Source organism: Panthera uncia, chromosome F1 (genome assembly GCF_023721935.1).
Source record: "Panthera uncia isolate 11264 chromosome F1, Puncia_PCG_1.0, whole genome shotgun sequence".
Taxonomy (NCBI): domain Eukaryota; kingdom Metazoa; phylum Chordata; class Mammalia; order Carnivora; family Felidae; genus Panthera; species Panthera uncia.
Genome location: NC_064813.1, coordinates 62,841,489 through 62,865,903, shown reverse-complemented (window position 1 = coordinate 62,865,903; position 24,415 = coordinate 62,841,489). Strand labels below are relative to the sequence as shown.

General features: G+C 60.3%; 1 protein-coding gene across 1 annotated transcript; it reads left to right on the top strand.

Annotated features, from left to right (window-relative positions):
- Positions 1–11,376: 11,376 nt before the first annotated feature.
- VANGL2 (VANGL planar cell polarity protein 2) lies at positions 11,377–20,228 on the top strand. The gene is made up of 7 exons (XM_049634688.1): positions 11,377–11,660; positions 11,810–11,930; positions 14,534–15,141; positions 15,842–15,978; positions 16,437–16,572; positions 18,910–19,141; positions 19,803–20,228. Exons 1-7 carry the CDS (start codon positions 11,590–11,592, stop codon positions 20,061–20,063), a joined length of 1,566 nt encoding a protein of 521 aa, XP_049490645.1. The 5' UTR covers positions 11,377–11,589; the 3' UTR covers positions 20,064–20,228.
- Positions 20,229–24,415: the final 4,187 nt, after the last annotated feature.

The window sequence follows — 24,415 nt, the reverse complement described above, 5'->3', positions numbered from 1 at the left end:
CTGTTCATCTGGTTGCCAAGAGGCCCTTCCGGTTAGAGGGGGGGGCGTGTACTTGGCTAAGAGGAGCTTTGGGGGGGAAGAGAGAGGAGCTCCGGGACTCCCCTCGTGTCCTCGGGGTTGTAGGGACTCCAGTCCTTGCCTAGTCTGCCCCCAACGGCTCCCCACACCCGACAGCACTGGTTGGAATTAGTATTTCACAGTGGGGTGACGTGGGGCAAGTTCTTGAACCGCATTCTTTAGCCTCTTGGGTGTCTTCAGACGGTGTCCTCCAACCCCAGATGGGACCTTCCTCGAGGAACCCCAGGTTCGCCCAGTGGCCTCCTTCCTCGGGTTGCGGCTTGCTCTTAACGTCCTAGTTACGCCACCTCCTAGTTCTGAGGCCTCAGACAGAAGAGAGAACTTTTTGAAGCCTCGCCCGTAAAGTGGAGTTAATAATACGCCCTGTCTCTTCGGTTTATGAGGACCGGGTGAAGTAATGCAGCGCGAGCCCTTCGCATGGTGCCCGGCCCAGAGGGAGCACTCAGTACATGTTAGCCGAGTGGTTCGGGTTCTGACGGAGGGGGTCGTGGGAGGCAGTTGTGGGTTGGGGAGGAGAGCGAGGCTTTGGTTCTCCTCTGGCAGACCCTGCTGGCTGCCAGGCGCTGTCTGAGCACAGGGGAGAGGGGATGAGGCGGCCTTTCGCAGGGGAGACGTGCCGGAACACGTCGGTTCACTGTAGCCCGGTGCGTGCTGTGTGGAGGTGTGTTTAGGAGGCCAACGGGGGCCTGGAGCAGGAGTGCTCGGCCCTGGGGTGGGTATCAGGAAAGGCACCGGAGGAGATGTGCCCTGGGCTGGCCGGGGGTTTTGAAACTGAGGTGAAATTCACATCCCGTAAAATTACCATTTTCAATGCTTTTTTTGTTTTTTGGTTTTTTTAAGTGTCTTTATTTACTTCAAGAGAGAGAAAGTGTGCGTACCCAAGCGGGGGAGGGGCAGAGAGCGAGAGGGAGAGCGAGAATTCCAAGTGGGCTCCATGCCGGCCGTGCAGAGCCCGAATTGGGGCTCGATCCCACAAACCTTGACATCATGACGTGAGCCGAGATCAAGAGTGGGACACTTAGCCCACCGAGCCACCCAGGCGCCCCTAAAATTACCCTTGAAAAGAATTTTTTTTTTTTTTTTACCGTTTATTTATTTTTGAGACAGAGCATGAGCAGGGGAGGGGCAGAGAGAGAGGGAGACACAGAATCTGAAGCAGGTTCCAGGCTCTGAGCTGTCAGCACAGAGCCCGACGTGGAGTTCGAACCCACGAACCGTGAGATCATGACCCGAGCCGAGATCAAGAGTTGGACAGTTAACCCACTGAGCCACCCAGGCGCCCCTAAAATTACCGTTTTAAAGTGAGCATTGGCGTTTAGTGCCTTCACAATGTTGTGCAACCGTGGCCTGTGAGAACCTTTTCCCTACCCCATCCCCCGCCCCTGGCAGCCACCAGTCTCTATTCTGTTTCTGTGGGTTTACCCATTCTGGATATTTCACGTAAATGAAATTTTACACAACGTAGGACCTTTTTATGTCTGTCTTTCTGCACTCGGCACAAGCTTCTCGAGGTTCCTCCACGTCGTAGCGGGTGCCAGAATTTCACCCTCTTTTTCATGGCTGAACCCTATTCCACTGTGTGGACGGACCTTTGCAGGATTCAGACTCTGAGCTAGGCAGACAGGGAGGGGACTGAGGAGCCTCTGCGGGTTCGGGCTGCGCGGGCCAGAAGGATCGGGGGTGTTGCTGAGCTGTGTGCAGCGTGGGGCTGTTGGATCTTGAAGTGTGGGTGGGGATTTGTCCTCAGTTTCCCTGCCTGTAAAAGGAGGTCCTGTGAGGTTGCTGGGGATGGAGGTGATAAGGAGGAGGGAGGCTGGGCTACTCTTGCCTCTTGGTCTGGGTGGAGGATGGGACTTCATTTAACTCGCTCTTTCCTCCTCTCTCCTGGGCCGTTCCCTCCCGTAGCTGCCCTCATCCCTGTGGGTGCCCCTTTCAACTTTACTAGGGCATCAACTTCCCCTCTCTCCAAAGTGACCTGAAAATTCTTCTCTCCCCCTCTCCGGGTTGGTAACCTTGTTTGTGGGGAGGTTTTGGTAGCCAGGCGAGGGAGAAGCCCGGGAGAGACTCCCAGCTCAGACCCCACCCCCAGCAGCAGCCTTCCATTCTTTATTCTGCCTCCTGGCGATCTCCCCGGGCAGCCCTCTTGTGATCTGGAGAGAAACGAGGTGGGTCAGGGAAAATCTTTCCATCCCTGCCTCCACACTGCTTGGTACAGAGTAGGAGGCAGAGGCCTCGTCTGGTGGGGGCCCTTTGGAAATGAGGTGTTGCTGTGCTGGTCTGATGCCCCCGGCGAGGCTGGTAATTACAGACATGACAGCTGGGAACGGGTTTGGGAGAAGCAGGCTTGGAATCGGCAGAGCCCAGGATCCCCTGGTAATCGGGGTGGGGCGGTGAGTGGGGAGAAGCTGGGGGCTGGGGCGGGGTGGCAGGCTTGGGGTCCCCCTGCCACTGCACACACAGCGCCCTGGCGTTGGAGCCCAGGCCCTGCCTTAGTAGGTGTGGAAGGAGGGATGGGTAGGGAGGGATAGGGGGATCCGAGACCACACCCCACCCCACCCCAGCCCAGCCCAGGAAAGAGGCAAGAGAATGGGGAGAGGGGTTCTGGCTGCCCCAGGTTGTGGTGGAAATTAGGGCGGGGTCATCATCTGGGGTCTGGGGCCCGCGCTGTAGCCAGAGGGGCTGGGTGGGGTCTTCTCACAATGAGGTCATGGGAACAGGAAGTAGGACGACTGGATGTGCGGCCTCTAAAGGACAAAGAGGGAGGAGGTAACGTTTTATTGAGCATCTTTTACGTCCCCGACTCCATGATACTCTGTATATGTTATTTTGTCGAAAACTCTTAACCAGAAGTAGGCACCATTACTCCATTTTACAGGCACGAAAACTGAGGTTTAGAGAAGGGAAGCAGCTCACCTTGGATAGCATATCTCCCCAGAGGCTGTGCCTGGCCCACCTGCCCGCATTGCCCCTCCATTTTCCAAAATGCTCCCTCCGCCTTCCCCTGCTTCCTTCCAGTTGAATCGGATTTGCTCATCACCTTTGGTCTTGAACTTGAATAATTCCCCTATCTCCTGAAGGGCGCACAGGGAGTCTCCAGGTCAGCCTGAGTAGAGAGGTCTACCTCGGAGGGTGGGGCTGGGTGGAGTCCCCTGGAGGAATGGGTCTCCTGGGAGGAGGACCTGATTGTCCCCAGCCTGGGGCAGGGCTAGGGCCTGGGCAGAACCTCTCCAGGGGCTGGCCTCTTCCTCCGGGGGAGCGGGGGAGCTGGTGTTGGGGGTCCGGCCACTCCAGCCCATGGGGTCTTGTTTGTGATTGGGAGGGGCCTGGCCCTCATTGTCTGCAGAGTTTTCCAGCAACCCCCCACAACATCCCTGGGCCCCCACTCTCCCCAGAGAGAGTGCACTGTTCGTGTGCGAGGCTGGGGAGGGGCCTCTGGCTTCTTAGGGGAGGTGGGGGTTGAAGGAGAACAGGTGCTGAGCCCCAGGTGTGAACGCAGGAACTTAAAAAACAACCAAGTGTGAACAGGGACACTTGTTTTGTCCCTGGCTTTCCTCCAGGAGTGGGGGTGGGAGATGTAGGGGCTGGAGGCTGCTGGGACCCCTTAGAAGAGTGAAAACCTCAGGTGCTGAGAGTGGCACGATGGTGGGGGTCGGTAGGTACGTGGGCCTTTCAGCTGGCCCGGTCTCCGGTTCTCCTGCGTGAGAGCTGGGTCACTGCCAGTTCCGGCCCCGCCCCCCAAAGCACGAGAAGGTTTCCAGGCTGGGGAGACCCAAGCCTGCCTCAGGCACCCGTAGGCCCACCCTGCTGCCCGTGTCCCCACCTCCCAGCTCCCCTACCACACGTGAGCCCAAGATCGCTCCCTCCCCAAGCGGCTGCTTTCCACCTCCTCCTCCTTGGCAGGGGCCGGTGTACAGGCTCAGAAAGTCTCCCGGAGGCAGGGTCACTTGGGGCCTGCCTAGGACAGTAGGCCATGAAGGGGGAGGCATTTTTGTTTTCCTGGAGGGCGGGGGGGGGGCACGGGGTAGGCGGGAACTGACCCGCGGGTCCACGCAGCCTGCCTGCTCGCCCCCCAGGGTCCCCCTTCTCCTGTCCCTGAGGACAACTCGAGGTGCCTGCTTTCCTCCTTGGCTCTCCCGCAGCTCACCTGGTGGGCAGGTAGGGGCCAGCCCTGTGCCCCAGCCGACGGAGGAAGGAGCTCAGAGTGGGTGGTAATTGTGGGGCCTGCCCACTGGTGCAAATTAAACATCGAGGCATCTCGAAGCCGTGGTGACCCTCTCACCAGCCTAGCATCCTGTCTCCCCTCCGGCCCCCATCTGGGACAGATGCCAAAGAGATTACTCACCCCTTCTGCTGTATACCCTCCCCCCTGCCCAGTGTTCCCTTCTCCACTGGCTGCGAATGGGTCTGGGGGTGGCCGGGGACTGAGGAGCTGTGGTGTGGGTGCATGTGTGTGCACTGGGGTACGGTGTGTTGGGGGAGACACTTGGCGAGCTGCGGGGGGTGGGGTGGGGGTGCCAGAGAGAAAGCGAGCAGGTCTCTACAGAACCTGCCTGGCTGGGGCGGGTGGAGCTGGGTGGGGCAGGCGGGAGCCCTTCCAGGTTTCAGAGGGGGATAGGAGTGTGGGTGTCTGTGCGTGAGTGTGTGTCTCAGGGTGTCTGTGGCTATCAGAGGGTACCCGCATCGCCCCCTCTTAGATGGAGGCAGTTGAGGAGGTGGAGGAGAAGGGCTTGGCCCTGGCTCCCTCAGCTCCCTTCTAGCTAGAACGCAAGCTCAGGTATCCTGGCTGGGAGCCCTGCGTGGGGGCGCTCCTTGCTCTGGGGTCTGGGGGTGAGCAGCTGCTCTGGAAACATCCTCGCCTGGGCGGCCCAAGCACAGCCGTCCCTGCTTCCCAGCCTAGTGAGGGGAAGGACCCTGCCCCGGCCCCTGCCCCGGGGCTCTCGGGATGGTGAGTTCCTGTCTGGGGCTGTCCTGGGAGAGTGCCCGGTAAGCAGGGCGGGGGCTCCCGGGCTCCCCAAACCGGCCCTTTCCTCTCCCTCGGGCCCCTTGAGATCCAGCTGGCTTTGGCCTCACCCAAGGACACTGGGGCCTTTTTCAGGGCACAGGAGTGAGGGTGGGGGCGAATCTCCATCCCATTTTTGGTCTAGGGCCTGGGGCTGGTTCTGGCCTGCTCTGTGTGCCCTAGTTCTCTTTGTGGTGGGGAAACGCAGCGTGGCCTCTGGGATGGACGGCTTGTCCAGGGCCTAAGGCCGGATGGGACCGATGAGGGAAGGGAGGGAGCGAGCGAGGGAGCGTCAGAGCCTCAGTTGCTGGGGGAGGGGTGCGGCAGAAACCACCCCTTGGAGGGGAAGGGGCTCTGGTCTCCACTGTCTTGGCCCGGGCCTGTCTAGTCGTCGTCCCCTGTCACTGGTGAGAAGAGAGGCTGGGGCAGGGATCTGTGCCACTTGTCCCCATCCTGGCTACCCCAAGGACTGGGACTTTCCTAGAGGAACCCCGTCTCTCTCTGAGAGGCAAACGCCTCAAAGCTTAAGCATTAGTAAGTTCTTTTCTCCTTTCTCTTTTTTTTCTTTTCTCATTTTTCTTTTCCTTCTCTTCTTTCTTTCTCTCTTTCTCTTTCTTTTCTTTCTTTCTTTCTTTCTTTCTTTCTTTCTTTCTTTCTTTCTTTCCTTCCTTCCTTCCTTCCTTCTTCCAATTTATTTATTTTGAGAGAGAATGAGGGAGGGAGGGAGAATGAGTAGGGGAGGGGCAGAGAGAGAGAGAGAGAGAGAGAGAGAGAGAGAGAATCCCAAGCAGGCCCTGCGCTGTCAGCACAGAGCCCGACACAGGGCTCGGGGCTCGATCTCACGAAACTGTGAGATCAGTGTGTGCTTTCCTCCTGGAGGGGGAGGGGAAAGGGAGCTCAGGGATCGTGTGGGCACAGTCAGAGGTTCTGGCACCTTCCGGTCCTCCGCGGGTACCAGGTGAGGTGTCTGCATTTGCTCTCATGGACGCCTCCCGCCCCCACTGGTGACCATCAGGGCCTGGATGGAGACTATCGTGGCAGAAAGAAAAGGCCTCCAGTCTGAACGATGGTTGTGACTTTGGGCGTCCGCCCTGCCTCCCAGCAGTCTGATGATGAGGTGGCAGCCTGCTCTGTCTTTCCGGCTAGTTATCTAGTTCTTTGGATACTGGGCTGGAGGGGGTGGGGGGGTGGGACACCTGGTGCCTCCCGGGAGGTGGCCAGCCGCACCGTGAGCGGAATGCACATTCATACCCTTGGACTGTGGTGGGGAAGCTGGGGACCCTGGGCCGGGGGCGCTCACGTGGCCACACCTGTCTGGGTTGATTGGGGAGGTGGAAGGCAGGTGCAGTGAGATCCAGGCTCTCGAGTAGGAATCACAGACCATTAATGGGCCAGTGTCTGTAGACGTCTTGTCCTACAAGGGTCTGAAGACGAGATGGTGCCCGACCTCTTGCGTCCAGACAGGACCGGCCTTCCCTCGTCCTGGGCTGAGAAGAGGAAGGCTGTGTGTTCAACGAGTGGGCCGGTCACAGCTCTGTCGTGGCAGCCAGAGGCAAGCTCTTGGCATCTTGTCTTCCCATCCACTTCCCCCGCCGCGGGATGATCCAGCCCAAGTGCCTTCTGCTGCACAGCTGGCCTGCAGCCCTGTCTTCCAGAGACCCGAGGAAGAACGGGTGGCCTTTCTAGGCACATGTTTGGGTCCTGTCCCCTCCCCACCTTTTCTTTTCTGGCTGAGTCACTGCAGCTCCCAGAGTGCCTTCCTCCGGCCCCACCCTCACCTCTGCCCTGCCTCTTTTCCCCATCCCAGGCCCGAAGGAGCTGGGACTGGGGGGCCGGGTGGCCCTGGTCCAGAGAGCCGGCAAAGGAGGCACTGATCTTAGCCACCTGCTGGCTGCCCGTCGGTCCTCAGCACCTGCCCACAGAGGCCCGTTCTCTGTCGGGTGCCTTGTCCACCTGGGCTGCTCCTCCGAGTGGGGCAAAGGGAAGGGTCCAGTCTCAGTGTGCATTTTGGTCAACACCAGCCTCCCCCCCTGTAACCGCCCCCCTGCACCCGCAAGGCCTTGTTCCCTTGCCTGTTGCCAGGTTCTGACTGTATTTTTTCCAGAGGCCTCCGATTGTTTCCTGAAGAAACCTGATCCCAGAACTCAGACAAAAGCTGGGGCTGCCAGAGGAGAAACCCCATTCTCTCCCCCTCTGCCCCTAGCCCCCCCCCCCCCCCCCCTACCTTCACAACCTCCCTCGCTTTGGATGCTGGGTATGGGTTCCAGGACCCGGCTGCCATCACCTAGGCAACAGGGGGCTTTGGTTGCCATGGCGATCAATGTGGGAGAAGCTGGGCAGCCGGGACAAAAGCCCCCACATTCCCCCCCACCCCTCCCCCCAATCCCCTTGGGATGGTACTGAGACACATTCCATTAATTTTATTTCTGAAAGACCTTTTGGGGGGAGAAGGGTCTTGTTTTTGTGACAGTCACTCTTCCCTCCCTCTCTCTCTCTGGCCTCCTTTTAACCCCAGATAATCCATGGTTGGTTTGAGCAGGGGACTGAGTGTGTGTGTGTGTGTGTGTGTGTGTGTGTGCGTGCGCGCGTGCTCGCGCCCCTTGGGGGTGGGGGCAAGGTGAACGCATGGGGACACATCCCCTTCCACGGCCTCCCATGTGCAAACCAGGGCCCTCCCTGTCCACACCAGGTCCTGCCGCCCTCACGGTCCACCTCTGCCATTTCCACTTGTTGGTCTGATCCAGGGCTCCCCTCCCCCCACCCTCTTCCCTGGGAACGCCGCCCACCCTGGAGACCCTCTAGACCCCTGATTCCTGAGCTGATTAAACAAGGGGGAACTTCTGCCCTTGTCTTCGCTTGCCTCCCATCCCCGTCGCCCCCAGCCTCTCCAGATTCGGGTTAGCTTCCTGGCACCTTGAGGGGTCAGCAGGCAAGGGGCTCAGAAACTGGGTTCATTTTAGTCCCTCTGTTTGGTGGGGGAGGCACCTAACGTTTGGGGCACCTTGAGTTGGGTTGGAAGGGGTGGGTAAAGCAGGGTTTACGCTGGGTCTTGAATAAGCGGTGGGTGAAGGGGGGGGGTTGACACTGGGAGGAAGGTGGGGGCTCCAGGCCGAGCAGCTCCGAACAAAGGGTTGGGAGGGGCTGGCACCCTTCTCTGGTTTGAAATTTATCTATAGGGGAAACACAATGGCATCAGCTTCCCTCCTGAGTGTGTTTGAAGTGGTTCTGGTCAGGACTGTGTGTGTGTGTGCGTGTGACTTCTTTATTTAGTAGTACAAACAGCAGGATTTATTTATACCACCTCTTCCCTAAATCGCAGAGGAAGTGTCTGGGGATTGGAGTATGGGCGACCCTGGAGCCACAGCATATTAATTCCTTAACTAATTACAAGCTGAGCAGTTTATAAAAGCGCTTCTTTCACCCCCCGGGGTCCTCACAGCAGCCTCATCGAGTACGTGTCATTACTTTCCTATTTTACCGACGAGCCTACCAGGCTGCAAAGCACAGAGAAGTGAAGTAACTTGCCTGTGGTCACAGAGCTGGTTGGTGGGAGAGTCAGGTTTTGAATGCAGAGCCTTGATGCAAATTCCGGGCTCTTTTTGTGCTTGAGGCTGAGGAGGTGGAGAGTCCTGGTTCCGGTGCCTCTGTCTAGACCCCATCAAGGGCAGTTCTGACCCCCTTTACATCCCCCCCCCCCCCCCCACTGCAGCCCACTTGCTCTCTCAAACCTCCTGGTGGGGACTAGATTAGGGCGGCGCCCAGCCAGAGAGATGCGTGTGAGGTGTTGGGAGACTGTGTCGAGACCTAAACCAGTAGAAGGGTCCTCAGGAGCCGGGGTGGAGGGGGGCGACGTGTGATTTGCAGACAGGGTGCTGGATGGGGGCCCTGTTCACGGCAAAGGTATTTCGAGCGGGTTAGGGTTGGGTTCACGTGTCATGGCTGTGTCCCCTCGGTGTATCTCCGTCCCACACTGGCCTTGACGTGGGGCTGTTGACAAACATCGCCAGGCCACGGCGGTGCCTCTCGAGAGCTGGTGGTGGCGGAAGGAATGGACGTAGTATTGACGTCACCGCCCTGCAGTCACGACAGGACCCCGAGAGTCAGAGGGGCAGGTCCATCCACGGGGTGGGCGTCAGTTCTTGGCCATGTGCGCACCGGACGGTGGTGGACAGAAATATGTCTCAGCCGTCTTTCCTACTCTCTAGTTGTTGATAGTTGAGTTTAGTTGGGGAAAAGTTAGCAACTACACAGAAGCAAACCCCTTTCAGTTCCCCTCATAATTGAGTTTTGGGTACCAGGTGACCCAGTCGGTTTTATTTCTGCCTCCAAACACAAGAGCCAGCTCTTCTGGCCTCCCCCACCCCTGGCCTCCCTCCTCCTCTGGCCTCCCTCCTCCTCTGGCTGTCCTCCCCCTCTGGCCTTGCCTTGTCTGCCCCTTTGCCTGCTCTTCCCTACTGGGATCCCCAGGAACCCTCTTATTTATTCCTGTCCCTAGGTGACCCTATCCATGCCCGTGACCTCGCTCACCTCCAGCTCAGACTCTCCTGAGTCTGGCTCCTCTGAAACCCTGCTGCTCACCTGACCTGTCTCCTGGCCGTGACCTTAGCCCGCTGGGAATGGAGCTCACTGCTTCCCTCCCCAGACTTGCCTCCTCCCCTGCCTTCCTCTCTTGCTCAGGCCAGGGATCCCGGGCGCTCCCCTCCCCTCAGCCAGACCTCAGCGGGCCCTGTTGATCCTACCACCACCGCGTCTCGCACCGGCTGTTTGTCACCTCCTCCAGGGCCGCTCGCTGCCTCCGGCCGCCTTAGTAGCTTCCTTCCTTGTGTTCCCGTGTCTGCTCGCCCCTCCCCCAGTCCCCGCCTGCACAGCTAAAATCCTTCGCGGGCTTCCTGTGGTCGTCGTCCTTGTGCTTGGGGGAAACACGAGCTCTGCACCTGGCCCCTGGCCGCCTCCAGCCATCATCTTCGTCGGCTCCCGCTGCCCTGGCCTTTTCTGGTTCCTGGAATCCACCAAGCTCCTTGCTGCCCTCCGTCTCCCCAGGGCGGTTTCCTGCCTTTGTCACCTCTCTGCCTGGCTAAGTGCTGTTCTCCCTCAGGCTCAGGTGTCGTTTTCTCAGAGAGACTTTCTAGAACCGCTCAGTGCAAAGTCGCAGCCCCCGGCGCTGCCTCTCCTGGTTTTCCGCCCTGTTCCTGCCATCACTCCTGCAGTTAGCCATTCATACTCCAGTTTACTTGTTCAGCGTGCCTGTGCCCCGCCAGCCGGGGTCGGGTCCCCCGCTGTCCTCCCCCCCCCACCCCCCCGCCACTCCCCGGGGCCTCGCAGGGTGCATGGTGCACAGAGGTGCCCGAGAGCGAGCTGATGGCCCGGCAAGGGAGGCTGGGAAACGCGCGCGTGCCTTGGTGGAGGTGGGCCCGAGGGCAAGATGCCAGGTTGGCTGTTAGTTGGTGGTGGGTGGGCTCTGAGGGCCCAGCAGGATGCGGCTGAGGGTCGGGAAGCGGGGAGGAAGAAGAGCTCATTCTCTGCAGAGGTAGAAGGTGAACAGACTGAATACACACGCTGCCCCTGGGGACACGCACAGCCAGGAAGGCTCCCCAGCGCATGGCCCATTTCAGCACTTCGGGCCTTCGGAGAACGATTTCCGCGGTCTTCTCCTCCCTGCTCCCCCCGCCCACGTTATCATAGTTTCCATCCCTCACCCCGCTCCCCTGGTGTGCATGAACACACACACACACACACACACACACACACACACACTCCGTGGAGCAGCCAGCCTGACCCGGCCTGTAACTCCGGGTAGGTTTGACGTAGGCTCTGGCTAGATTGGGACAAGAGAAACGGCTGTGAGCAGCCCCTCCCCCCGTGGGCCCTTTCAGAAGTCACGAGTGGGGGGAAGATGAGGGGGAAAGAGAGGCCTGGACAGAGGCCAGCTGCTTTGTGCTCTGTGCGGTCTCCGTCGGTCCAGCCCGTCCGCCTGGCCAGAACCTGCCGTCTCTGAGCCACGGCTTTCCTGGCCGAGAACAAGCAGAGGGTTGCCCTGGTTCTCCGCTCCGGGGGGTCCCGGGCTGGGTCATTCCTTGCGGCCTCTGCTGCCCGTCCGCCCTGCGCCCCGAGCCGCTGGCACAGCCTCGGGGTGCGCTTTCTGGGAGGCAGGGCAGGAGGAACCGGGCCCACTGGACGGAGCGGGAACCGGGGCGGACTGGTCTGGGGCAGCGGCTGGGCCAGTACAGCTTCCTGCGGCAGCCGCTCTTCGGGGCTGGTCACCTCTCTGCCCTGACCCCACGGGAGCTGCCGCTTCTCCTGACCGACGGCTTCCTCTTCTCAGGCGCGTCGCTTGATTTTCTCTGAGACAAGCCCACCCGTCCAGCAAAATAGAGTCCCTCAGGGTGACGGTTGATTTCCTGAAGGTGCCCCTTGGCCTGAAGAAGCCGGTGCTGAAGGAGGTGGCTGTGGGGCCCCCCAAAAGGCCCCAGCCTGTGGCCCTGGAGCGCTACAAGGCCCGGCGTTCGGACGCCATGGACACTGAGTCCCAGTACTCGGGCTATTCCTACAAGTCGGGCCACTCCCGCAGCTCCCGCAAGCACAGGTGGGCAGACGTGGGGGCGACATGGGTGGCGGAGGGTCAGGGGGGTGGGGGGAGAGGTGGCCGTGCACAGGGGTGGTGGTGGGGTAGTGGTTGCTGAGAAGACGACCCAGGTCCCCCCTCTGACCTGTGCCCCCGGCCGCCTGCTGCAGGGACCGCCGGGACCGACACCGCTCTAAGAGCCGAGATGGGAGCCGCGGCGACAAGTCGGTGACGATCCAGGCCCCAGGGGAGCCCCTGCTGGACAATGAGTCCACGCGAGGGGATGAGCGGGTGAGCATCGGGGGGCGTGGGGGCCAGGCCAGGTGTTTTCAGGCAGATCCATGAACCTGGAGGTCCGTCAGAGGGGAAAGGGCCTGGAACCCTGGTCTCTTCGGGCAGTGGCCCTATCAGGGAGGGCATCTCGTGTCACATGTCCTGTGCTTGGGGTCCCAAAGGAGGACCTGTTTCAGTAGAAGTGAGGGAATTTAGTAGAGATCCCTTTGGAAGCCGCAGCCCCTTCCTCCTTTTCTCAGAGAGCTAGGGTGACCTGGGCTGTCCAATGGGAGTTGCCTGGTTCCTCTGAGCTGAGGCCCGCCGGTCAGATGGGCTGGGAACCTGGGGCAGGAGGGGGCGGTGGGTGCGGCCTGGGGGGTGGCGTGGGCAGCCCTGAGTTTTCCTGGAGTCTCAGGCAGGGGCTCTGCCGCGCCCTCTGGTGTCAGGCTGCAGAACTGCACCGTCTGGGTCTGGAGCTGGAAGCAGGTGTGGGAGGAGTCGGTGGAGAAAGGGGGAGGTGAGAAGGGGGGCCGCCGGAAGGACGCTGGTCACTCGGGGCGGGGTGAGCAGGTTGCTCCTGCTCTAAGCTCTGTGGCCCTCTGTGTTCACCTAGTAGGAAGGCCAGCAGGCAGACCTCAGTGCTGGATTAGGGCAGGGGCAGGATTTGGGGTGACTCTGAAGGCACCTCCCGCTCTTCCTTCCCCGGGACCATCTCTGGCTGGAGACTCCCAGCTCCTCTTCCCTCACAGGAAAGCTCTGTGACCGACACGGGGACTTCCTGGGTCTTGGGAGCAGATGAGTACCTGGGGGAAATAGCCCCCCTCCCTCTTTCCCAATCCCGTCTTCTCCCTGAGACCTGGCGCCCTGAGTTCTCGAAGGGACTGCGAGACACGGTCAGCTCAGCCGTGGTGGGGGAGAGGGCAGGCAGTGTGTCTGGAGGTCAGCCTAGGGTGAGGAGTAGACCTTGAGTTGAAAGTGGTCGGTACACCCACTTTGTACCATCAGATCAGGCTCCTCTGTTCTTGGGAGAGGAGATTCGTCAACCCCCTGATCGCTGACCCTGCCGGGCATCTCCTACACTCCCCGTCCCGTGTCTAAGCCCTGTGACTCCGTATCCCCGGGCCGTCTAGGAGTGAAGGGTGTGGGCGCTGATGGCCACTGGTGGTCTTGGGGCCCTTCTGTGGGAGGGTGGCCAGCGTCTGCAGAGATAGCTCCAGTGGACCAGACTCAGGACACTTGGGGACCTTGGCCTCCAGGAACCCCCTTGCCTCCAGGAACAGGCGGCCACTGTGCTGTGGGCATTCAGATGGCAGGGCTAGCGGGGCAGACCCGAGACCCAGAGTGGCCCTGAGTCTGCCCATCTCCCATGCCATGCACCGATCACCTGCCTTCCTCCCCGCTCCCTGCGTCCTCCGCCCTTCACCGCACTGCTTGTTTCGGGTCACTCCCCGAATCAGACACCTTGAGTGGCTCTCGATGTCGGGAGGATAGGCTCTCAGTGGTCAGCCTGGCCTGTCCAGACCCCACGGGCTGCCCCCGGCTCTGCTCCTGCACGCGGACCCTGCTCACTCAGTCTGCTGGCTGCCTCAGTTCACACTAACATTTCATGTTCCAGGGATTCACGGGGGGCTTGTCAAAATGCAGATTCTGGTTTAGTCCATGCGGGGTGGGGCCTGAGACTCTGCAGTTCTGAGAAGCTCCCAGGAGATGTCTACACTGCTGGTCCCCAGGCCCTGTTTTCAGTAAACAGGCCTTAGGGACTGTTTAGTTCAGTGATTCTCAATTTTGGATGAACGTTAAAATCATCTGTTTTTTAAAAGAGGGTTGACGTCCTCCTGGGCGGGATCTGGGCATTGGTGTTCTTTCCCAGGCTCCCTCATGTGTGCAAGGAGGGCCCAGCCTCAGATGGGCCAGCCCCGAGGTGCCAAGCCTGGGCACACAGTGGAGCTCACTAAATACTTTGGTGGTTGCATATGGGCTGACTGCCCTCTCTCCTCTCTCTTGCTCTGCTGTCCCCCCTCCCCTCCCCCTTCCTTTCTCCCACCCCTCCCCCCTCCCCTCCCCCCTCCTCTCCCTTCCTCCTCCCCCTTCCCTCCCTTCTCTTTTCCTCCCCCTCCCCTTCCCTTCCCCCTCCCCTTCTCCCTTCCTCCTCCCCCTCCCTTCCCCCACCCCTCCCTGTCCCCTCTCCCTTCCTGCTTCTCCTCCCCCTCCTTCTTCTCCCTTCCTCCTCCCCCTCCCCTCTTCCCCTCCCCTCCCCTCCCCCTTCTCCTTTCCCCCTCCTCTCTCCCTTCCCCCACCTCTCCCCTCCTCTCCCTTCCCCTCCCCTTCTCCCTTCCTCCCCCCTCCCCCTCCCTTCCCCTCCCTTCTCCCTTGCTCCTCCCCCTCCCTTCCCTTCTCCTGCCCCTCCTCCTCCCCTCTCCCCTCCCTTCCTGCTTCCCCTCCCCTCCCCCTTCTCCCTTCCTCCTCCCCCTCCCTTCCCCCACCTCTCCCCTCCCGCTTCTCTTCCCCTCCCCTCCCCCTTCCCCCCCTCCCCCTTCCTTCCCCCACCCCCTCTCCTCTCCCCTCCCCCCTCCCTTCCCGCTTCTCCTCCCCCTCCCCCCTCCCCCCTCGTCCTGCCGTAGGATGACAACTGGGGGGAGACGACCACTGTAGTGACGGGCACCTCAGAGCACAGCATCTCCCACGATGACCTCACGCGCATCGCCAAGGACATGGAGGACAGCGTCCCGCTGGACTGCTCCCGGCACCTGGGCGTGGCGGCGGGGGCCACGCTGGCGCTGCTCTCTTTCCTCACGCCGCTGGCTTTCCTGCTGCTGCCCCCGCTGCTGTGGCGGGAGGAGCTGGAGCCGTGCGGGACGGCCTGCGAGGGCCTCTTCATCTCCGTGGCCTTCAAGCTGCTCATCCTGCTGCTGGGCAGCTGGGCGCTCTTCCTCCGCCGGCCCAAGGCCTCGCTGCCGCGCGTGTTCGTGCTGCGCGCGCTGCTCATGGTGCTGGTCTTCCTGCTCGTCGTCTCCTACTGGCTCTTCTACGGGGTGCGCATCCTGGACGCCCGCGAGCGCAGCTACCAGGGCGTGGTGCAGTTCGCCGTGTCGCTGGTGGACGCCCTGCTCTTCGTGCACTACCTGGCGGTGGTCCTGCTGGAGCTGCGCCAGCTGCAGCCCCAGTTCACGCTCAAGGTCGTGCGCTCCACCGACGGCGCCAGCCGCTTCTACAACGTGGGCCACCTCAGGTGTGGCGACGGGCCGGGGGTGGGGGGAGGCCGAGGGGGGAGCAGGTGGGGAGGTGGGGCCGCCCGGAGGGCCGAGGGCTCTGCCTGCGGTAGGTCTCCAACAGGGTCCTGGGGCGGGAGGGGCTGGGAGTCGGGAGCGGGGAGACAGCAGAGGAACGTTTGGTCATCAGGGACCTCACAGAGGGCTGGACCGAGGGGCAGAAAGGCGTGGGGCACGGACGGGGCTTGGGGGATCGCTTTTGGAGCCCTCCCTGGAGGCGCCGCCTCTGTGAGCTGTTGAGTGGGTGGTCACGAGATGAGCTGGCCAGAGGAGGGACCCCTGGAGGAAAGGTGCCGTGAGAGTTCCTCTGCCCGCCCCCACCCTGCCCCAGGCCTTACAGAATATCAGGGGCACTTCCTGGTCCCGTAGGGAATCTTGGGGGACTTGGAGGGGGTGAGGTGACCCTTTGCTGGAGACCCAGGCCCAATGCCCTCTCTCCCCTGGGCTTCAGCACCGCAGGGGACTAGCGGGCCCAGCCCTGGGGAAGGCTTGGGAGCCTGGTAAGTAGACCTCAGGCCCTGAGCCAGGCTTCCTGGAAGCAGCCTGTCCCTGTCCTGTGTCCTTTCCCACCCTGCCAACCTGCCCTGATGTCTCCCTCCCCCCGGCACCCCTTGTCTGTCCCTTCTCCCTCCCCCCCTCCCCCCGCCCTCTCCCCCACAGCATCCAGCGTGTGGCCGTGTGGATCCTGGAGAAGTATTACCATGACTTCCCCGTCTACAACCCTGCCCTCCTCAACCTGCCCAAGTCCGTCCTGGCCAAGAAAGTGTCTGGCTTCAAGGTGTATTCCCTCGGAGAGGGTGAGCGGCCCTGCTCCCCTGCCCTCCCGTCTGCTCCCTGTTTCCTTCTCAGACTCTTCCCCGCTTCCCCAGCCCCTTTGTTCTGTCATTTCCCTTGGCTCCAGGTGGCTGGTGTTAGCTGCTGATGCTACTTGCTGTCCCTTTATGCCGTGGTGTGTCCCCCCCAATCTGACTTCTCTGCGTCTGCTCACCAGCCCTGGCCCCGAGCCCTCAGCTCTCTGACCTCCAGGTCCTCCGGCACCAGGAGGCACGTGTGCAGGACCCGTGCCCTCCAGGGCCCTCTCTGTCGCTTTCCGGGGGGGCCTCTCCCAGTCGTGGCCAGGAGGGTCGGGAACGGGAGGCATCGCAGTGGGCGGGCACAGCCTCTGGACCGGTCAGGTGGCTGCGCCCTGACTTTCCGGGCTGGGGAGCGAGCGTGCTGTGACGCGACCATCCCTGTCTCTCCCGCTCCCGTGCAGAAAACAGCACCAACAACTCCACAGGGCAGTCGCGGGCTGTGATCGCGGCGGCCGCCCGGCGGCGGGACAACAGTCACAATGAATACTACTACGAGGAGGCAGAGCACGAGCGGAGGGTGCGCAAGCGGAGGGCCAGGTGGGTCCCTGGGCCAGGACAGGCTGCCCCGGGGCCTGCCGGGTGTGAACAGGCCGGGCAGAGCCAGGCCAGGGCGTTCTGCGGCTGCGGGGAACGCGTGAGCAATCGCGACGGGGTGCGCTGGGTTCCTAACGAGTTCCCGTAAGCTGAGCGCTGTCCCACAGCACACGCTTCTCAGCTCACGGTCGCGGGGGTCAGACAGCCGTCAGGCACGGCTTAGCTGGGCCCCGCGCTCAGTGTCACAGGCTGAAATCAAGACGACTCCCGTCTGAGCCGGGGTCCTCTTCCAAGCTCCTCGGTCACGGTGGAATCAGTCCCTTGTCATCTGGCCTCGGCGGCAGCCGCGGTGCTGCGGTTTGCTTTTTCCGGCCACAACAGGTCTCCCCGAGTTCTGTACCGCCTGGAGAACACTGCGCTTTGAAGGGTCTCATGCAGTGAGAGCGGGCTGGCCAGGGTCACCTCCTTGTTTATAACGACCAGGACAGCCGACTCGACACTTTAATTACGTCTGCAGAATGTACGGAGACAGCAGAGAGAGTAGCCGGGACGATGGGAATCTGGTAGGGTGAACGAACGGGCCATCTGTGAATTCTCCCTGCCACAGGGGAGTAAGTAAGGCCCAGTAAACGAGGTGAGCCTTGCCTGCAGCAGCAGGGACGGAGGCTGGATCGGACCTCCTCCCCGTGGATCTCGTAGGCCTGCTCGGCTGTTGGTGCCTTTTTACCTGCAACAGATGAGGTTCTAGTACAGATCTCGGTACATCTTCTTTAACTTTGTTTATTTTGAGAGAGAGAGAGAGAGGGAGGGAGAGAGAGTGAGAGCAAGCAGGGGAGGGGCAGAGAGAGGGAGAGGGAGAATCCCAAGCAGGCTCCTCACTGCTAGCGCAGAGTCTGACTTGGGGCTCGAACCCGCGATCCGTGAGATCACGACCTGAGCCAAAACCAAGAGTCAGACGCTTAACTGACTGAGCCACGCAGGGTCCCGTATCTTGGTACGTTCTTAGGTACTGTCCTCTCTTTTTCCTGTTCACGCTGTAATGTAAACTTGTCATACCTGAAGGGTCTTCGCTGCTGCCAGGTCCCACCGTGGTCTGGTGGGATTTCCAGGGGGCCTCAAATAGCAGAGGGCCCCAGGATTTGACCCTCGGCCCCTCCTCCCACACGGTCTCCAGGCTTCAAGGGAGGAAGTTATCCCTTACCTGTTCTGACATGAGGCTGGTGTCCCTGCCGTCGATGGGAGATCAGCAACCCCATTTGTCTGCCGTTCGGTGTGTCTCCAGCTGTCTCAGAAATGGTCCTGGTGGGAAGGAACCCAGAGGTGGCACCCCCCCCCCCCTTCACCTTTTGCCCCAACCAGGCTTTTGGATCTCCTGTGTTGCCAATGCGGTTCTTGGCCCGTGGCCGATGTCTCCCTCCCCTGTTACCTTGGTTGTAACCAGTAAAAGACTTCTCCCTTGGTTTTCAAAAGGAGCTTTACTGAGAGACCCTCGGAGCAAGCGCGTGAATAACCAGAGAGGCCGAAGCGGGACATGTTCCACGTGTTTACTTAGTCCCGAGTACCCTCCTGCCCGCTCCTTGAAGTTCCTGGGGTCCTGGCTTTCCGGACGTTGTGTGCTTTTAACGAAAATTGACTTCTTTTTCGTGCTTCCCCCTTAACGCCCTCCTCGAGACTCGCCCACGTTGTCTCTGTGTCCCTCGTGTCGCTGCCTAGTGGTTCACAGATGACTCCCCGCCCCTAACCGGCATCTGGGTTATAGGCCTTCCTCTTTTTTATCCTGTTTTGACGGCTGAGTAGTACTGTCTGAACATGTGAGTTGTCTGACGCCCAGCAGGTGTCCCGGTCCCTGGGGCCCTGTGTGTTCACCTCTGGCATTTTGCTGTCATGTTGCTTGTGTGCCCGTCCCCAGACAGATGTTGACGTTGCCCGTGCTTGAGTAGAAGGCTGTTCTCTGGATGTAGTTGCGTTCTGCTGGTTTGGCACCCGGGGAAGGGTGACTTGGGGGTCTCGTGGAGGAAGGCGTCAGGAAGGCACGTGCCACCCTGTCCCAGAGTACGGTTCTTGGCTGTGTCTGGGTTGGACGCTGGGGTCCCCGCGCCAGGCTCACTGAGCTCTACAGCTGTTTCCTGCCCCCACCCCCGCCCCGCATCTGTGCACATGCACCCCCCCCCCCCACGCACACACGCACACGGCCCCCCTGAGCCCAGCCCTTGGCTCCAGGTGGGTTTGTGGTGCTTCTGGTGGCGGGGAGGGGCACAGCCTCGCCCAGGCGGCTGGAGCAGGGGGTGGGGGCTGAGGGAGGGGGAGGGGCGGTTGGTCCAGGCTCCCCCTGTCCCCCAGGCTTGTGGTGGCGGTGGAGGAGGCCTTCACTCACATTAAGCGGCTGCAGGAGGAGGAGCAGAAGAACCCCAGGGAGGTGATGGACCCCCGGGAGGCCGCCCAGGCCATCTTCGCCTCCATGGCCCGTGCCATGCAGAAGTATCTACGGACCACCAAGCAGCAGCCGTACCACAGCATGGAGAGCATTCTCCAGCACCTGGAGTTCTGCATCACGCACGACATGACACCCAAGGTAGGCCCCCCACCGTCCCCCTGCCCGCCCCCCCCCCCCCCCCCCCCCCGCCCCGCCCCCCCCCCCCGCCCCGCCCCAGCCCCCCCCCTCGCCCCTGTGCTCTCACCACATCCCAGCCCCCACCCCCCCAGGTCTCTTCTCTTACCCCTGGCCCTGTCCCTCCCGCCTCGTTCCCAGCTGGTGAGGAGAAGGGACAGTTTCTCCTGGGGAATAGGCTGTGGCCTGATTCCCGTCTCCGAGGTGGCAGCACCCGACATCCCCCCTTCACCCCGTGACCTCCAGCTGTGCTCTTTTCGAGCCATGACCCTCCCTCGGCTTTATCGTCAGCCTCCTAGAGTGGCGTCCCCAGCCACCCTTGGTGAACAGGGTGACCGCGTCCACGAGAGCTGGATGCAGGGGCAGGAAGAATGAGGAGGCCTCACGGTCCTAGCCCCGTGCAGGGAAAGCGCGGGGACGCCGGTCCTGACCCTGCGGTGTCCCCGTCACCTCTGTGGGCTCCCGCTGCCCTGTGCTTAGAACCAGGGTCCAGAGCAGATGAGCTCGGCGCCTTTCCGCTCGAACGTTCTAGAGCGCGTGGAAGCAGAGCCAGCCGGGGAACGTCGAGGGTGGCGGGGGGGGGAGGGGGGGAGAGGTGAGCACGCAGCCCCCCGCCCCTCCTCAGGCCTTCCTGGAGCGGTACCTGGCGGCCGGACCCACCATCCAGTACCACAAGGAGCGCTGGCTGGCCAAACAGTGGACACTGGTGAGCGAGGAGCCTGTGACCAGCGGGCTCAAGGACGGCATCGTTTTCCTCTTGAAGCGCCATGACTTCAGCCTGGTGGTGAGCACCAAGAAGGTCCCGTTCTTCAAACTCTCCGAGGAGTTTGTGGATCCCAAGTCGCACAAGTTTGTCATGAGGCTGCAATCTGAGACGTCGGTGTGACTGAGCAGCGGCAGGGGTGACGCCAGGGCTCCCGCGGGTCGGGGAGAGCTTGGCTCTCGCCTCCTGCCGCCCTGCCTCCTCCCGCTCCCTTTTGCTTTTACTTGAATTGACTCCCCCCACTCTCCCGCCGCCCGACTGCTCCCCCCTCCTCCTTAGTCGCCCCCCACCCTCCCCCCCACCGTGAGCCTGGAGAGGCCACCTGCGTCAGCAGTGCCTGGGATCCTCTCTCTCTCTCCCCTCCCCCGCCAGCCCTTACTTGGTGTCATCGTGCAGGAATCCGTGCCTGTCCCCCCTCTCCCTCCGGATGGCATTCTCTTCTGAGAGGGCATGGGGTCCCCCGGAGCCCCACCCCCAAACCAGGCTCTTGTGCAGTTTTCTCCTGTGGCCCCGACAGGGTGTCGCCAGGGGACAGACAGGACAACACAGAGCCACCGTGCCAAACGCCTCCAGACGGTGGGACATCCGCTGCTCCTGCCCGCCCAGCTGGCCCGTCACAGACGCCGAGTTTGTGGGGCAGGGTGCTCTCGCACCCCGCCCCGCCCAAGCTAGCCCGAGTCAGGGGTCTCCCTGCCAGGGTCACTGGCTCCGGCTGTCAGAACCTCCCCCTCACATCCACACGTATTCAGAGCGAGGGACGGTCCCTAAAGTCTTTACCCTAAAGTCTCCACCTTCTGCCTCCCGTGGCCACAGCCAGACTGAGGCCGAAACCCTCTGTGACCACTTTCCCTGGGCCATGGGGGACTGTACCCATCCTTTGGGTCTTTCCTAGGCAGCCTCCGAGGGAAGGACAGGAGGGACCCCGGGGAACATGGCTGACCCCTGGCCTCTGAACCTGCCTGCACCTTCGCTCCCGCCTGGCTGGGGCAGGTCCCCCTTCCCGGTGAAGGATGACGAGTCGACTGCTGCACAGATTGAGTGGCTTGCAGACCATGACCCAACCCCCACGGTCTTAGACCGATGTTTTTCTTTCCTTCCCCCGCCCCAGCGTGTCTCTTCTTGGCGCCAGGGGCCTGTTGTCTTGTCTCTCTTTGGGGGGGATCTCTCTTTGGGGGGGGAGCCAGTAACTCCTCCTCGTCCCCTGCCTTAAGCCCACTTCTTTGCCTCAGGGGTCTCCTTTCCTTGGCTGGCCAGGGTCCCCTCCTCTCCCTGCCTGGTTCTCTGGGCTCTTGTCTCCCTCAGTACTGGGGTGAGGGCCCAGGATTGCTGCCTTCGTGGGCATCGGCCCCCCTCACCCCAGTGAGCTTCCGTAGTCTTTCCACCCGATCTGATTTCTCGCGAGTTCAGGTCTCGTTTTGAGCCAAATCCGCTGGCTTTCTGAGACCTATTTTCAGTGTGAATCTGAGCCTTTAACTCAGACACCTTTAAATTACGTAGTTTTAGCCAAGAGGACCGGAAGCGGAAACACCGGTATACCTCCAGCCTGGGTCCACGCGGAGGACCATTCTGGCGGCTGGGCTGGAGCCGCCCTGGGCCAGGCCTCGGAATAACTTTCAGGCCCGTCTTCTCCTGGCCAGCCTGCCACGCGGAGCACCCCCTCGGGCTAAGATCCCCACCGGTCTCTGACCAGGGAGGCTTCCAGTGTGGGCAGGGCGGCCCCCGACGTGATGCAGCCTAGTGATCACGTGTCTCCCCTGTCCTCTCTGAAAAAGCACATCTGTCCGTCCGCCGCTTACTAGAGAAGGGCTCTTCAGTTCACGCTTAACCCGGTCCCCACAGATGTGGGTTGTGGGGCTGACTCAGGCACTGCCTGAGGGAAATACATCCTGTCCTGGGGGTCGTGGGAAGGTATCTTCTCTCCAAGGACCTGGGCTTAAGAGGAGTCCCTCTGGGTCACATTTCTAAATACCTCACTATCCTGGAAAACGGGGCCCGGATGGTGATTGGGGTCATTGCCTTTGTGGGCAGGCGTGGGGTGTGTCGGGACGTAAGGACCGAGTTGGGGCAGGCCCAGGGAAAGGGTTTGGGATCTTTGTGGCTGCCCTAGGTTAGGGGCGGGGGAGTGTTTATTTTAAGAACCTGCCATGTGTTTAATCACTGTGATTTTTTTCATTCCTTTTTCCTAAAACAAGAAAAATTCCCTCCCCCCCCCCCCCCCCCCACCTCTCTAAGCACTAAGGGCTGTGGCTGAGAATGGTAGTGTTTGGGTCCTTTGCGGCAGAACTGTGGTATTTTGTCTTCTTCGATGATTGTTATAATAATTATTATTTTTTAAAACGTCAGGATGAATTGTCCAGTGTGTGGCTGTGTTTGTCTTTTGCTTCTCCTACGTGGGGAGCTGTCTTCATGCTGTGAACTGATGTGGGGTGCCTCTGAGCCCTGTCCCCCGCTTTGCCTGTCCCATCACGTGCTGGGTTTTCTTACTTTCCTCCTGGGGGAGGTGAACTTACCTGTGCCCCCCGCCACTGCTCCCCCAGAACACCGGAACTCCAGGGCATCCTAGCTCATCCCACTGCCCCCACCAGGCCTGCCTCTTCATCACTTTGGAACCTTCTCGTTCCTCCCTCCACACCAGGACGCTGTGCCTCGGGCCTTCACCTACCTCACCACTCTGCCTCAGCCCCCCACTGCTCCCTGTCTCTCCAGCGACCCTTCACGCTCTGGTTATTTTTATTTCCTTTTACTTTCTCGTGTTTTCTTCCCACCCCTCTCCACCTGAGCCTTTCATTCTTCACTGTTCCTGCTGCTCACCCCGCTACGGTACCTGTGAAGAGGCATCGGGACCCCCCCCCCCAGAACCTTCTCATTGGAAACATCCGTTCCCAGAGTCTGTGCTCCTCTCCTTCTCTGTTGGGCCCCTCCGTGCTGTCTGTCAGTCTGTCTGTCTGCTCTTTCCCCTGCCCTTCCCCCCAGGGCAGCATCTGCTGATGGATTCGGTCCTGGTGTGTGATTGTTGTGATCTGTTCTTCTGTGCGCGAACGGAAAGGGGCTTTTTTGGGTCCCTTCCGAGTGAGATTGTAAATGTAGAATTTGCCACTGTTGAATCTAGGGTTTTTTTTTCCCCTCCTCTTCCTTTTTCTTTTTCCTTTTTTTTTTTTTTTTTTTTTTTTTGGGTTACAGAGACCTTGTGCATGCATGTAGAAAATTGTAAAATGTAAATTTTTTTTTAATATATAAAAAGCTTGTTTTTACAGTTTGCAGTGGATCTAAACATTATGGCAATTTTAGGGATTTTTTTTTCTTAAACATAGGAACTAAAACTGTACAAATTTTTTTTATATAAAATAAAGACATTTGACTTTTGTGGGGGCATTGTGTTGTTTTTCTTTTTTTACTGGGGTGGGAAGCAAAGCAGGCAAGGATCTGCTCCTTGTTAGGGGGAGAGTGGCCAGCAGGGGGCGGTGTGAGCCCATCGTTACTCTGCGGCCCCTCGGATGTGTGTGTGAGACTGGAAACTACCTATTCCGAACCCAGATTCTGAGAAGAGAGAAACCTAGGAAGTGAAGACCCGGCTGTTCCCTGGGGTGGTTGTCAGGATAAGGAGGAAGGAAAGCTTACTTTCTGGGTGGATCCATAGGAATTTCAGGCAGTAGTTGATGGTTTCAGTCAACAGTGATAACTCGTCACTTTTCATTGAGGAAAATTCTGAAGTCTCTGTCTTTTTTTTTTTTTTTTTAATGTTTATTTTTGACAGAGAGAGAGAGAGACAGAGCACGAGCCGGGGAGGGGCAGAGAGAGAGGGAGACACAGAATCCGAAGCAGGTTCCAGGCTCTGAGCTGGCAGCACTGAGCCAGATGCGGGGCTCGAACTCACAGACCGCGAGATCGTGACCTGAGCCGAAGTCGGACCCTCGTCCGACTGAACCACCCAGGCGCCCCAAGTCTCTCTCTTCTTTTTCAGTATCTTCTTATTTCTACCATGCTCTCTCTAATCTTTCAGGCACTGCGCAAAAAAAGAGCATTCTAGCAATAGTCCTTTATTTACAGTGAAAATGTTCCGTTGGCAGTGGGCTTGTAGTTAAGCCCAAAGTCATCGTCGGGTGATCTGGACCCTTCTCCCCGCTCTGCCCAGACCCACGCTCCTCTGGGACTCTGGGCACCAGGCTTAGCACACGAGCGGCCTTCTGAGGTCAAAAACAAACAAGCAAGGGAATGTCAACTTCTCCGTGTGGAGTTGGCTCATTTCCTGGATTTAGTCTTCCTCTCCCCAGCCCATATTTTGCCGTGCTGAGGACGCAAGGACAAGAAACCGTGTCCTGGAGGAAGAGCCAAGTCTCCAGCAGGCGCCAGACCAAGTAACCCGATGCAAGGCTGTGTGCTGTGTCCCCAGAAGAGCACACACAGGCCCTGCTGGCCTCCCAAGAAGCTCGGGAGCCTCCCGCCAGGAAACGTAAGGAATTTAAGAATCAGGAGCC

Coding starts and splice junctions, on each gene's coding strand:
- VANGL2 (XM_049634688.1), top strand. CDS start 11,590: ATGGACACTGAGTCCCAGTACTCGGGCTATTCCTACAAGTCGGGCCAC. Junction 15,979..16,436: donor GGTGTATTCCCTCGGAGAGG/GTGAGCGGCCCT, acceptor GCTCCCGTGCAG/AAAACAGCACCAACAACTCC. Junction 16,573..18,909: donor GTGCGCAAGCGGAGGGCCAG/GTGGGTCCCTGG, acceptor CCTGTCCCCCAG/GCTTGTGGTGGCGGTGGAGG.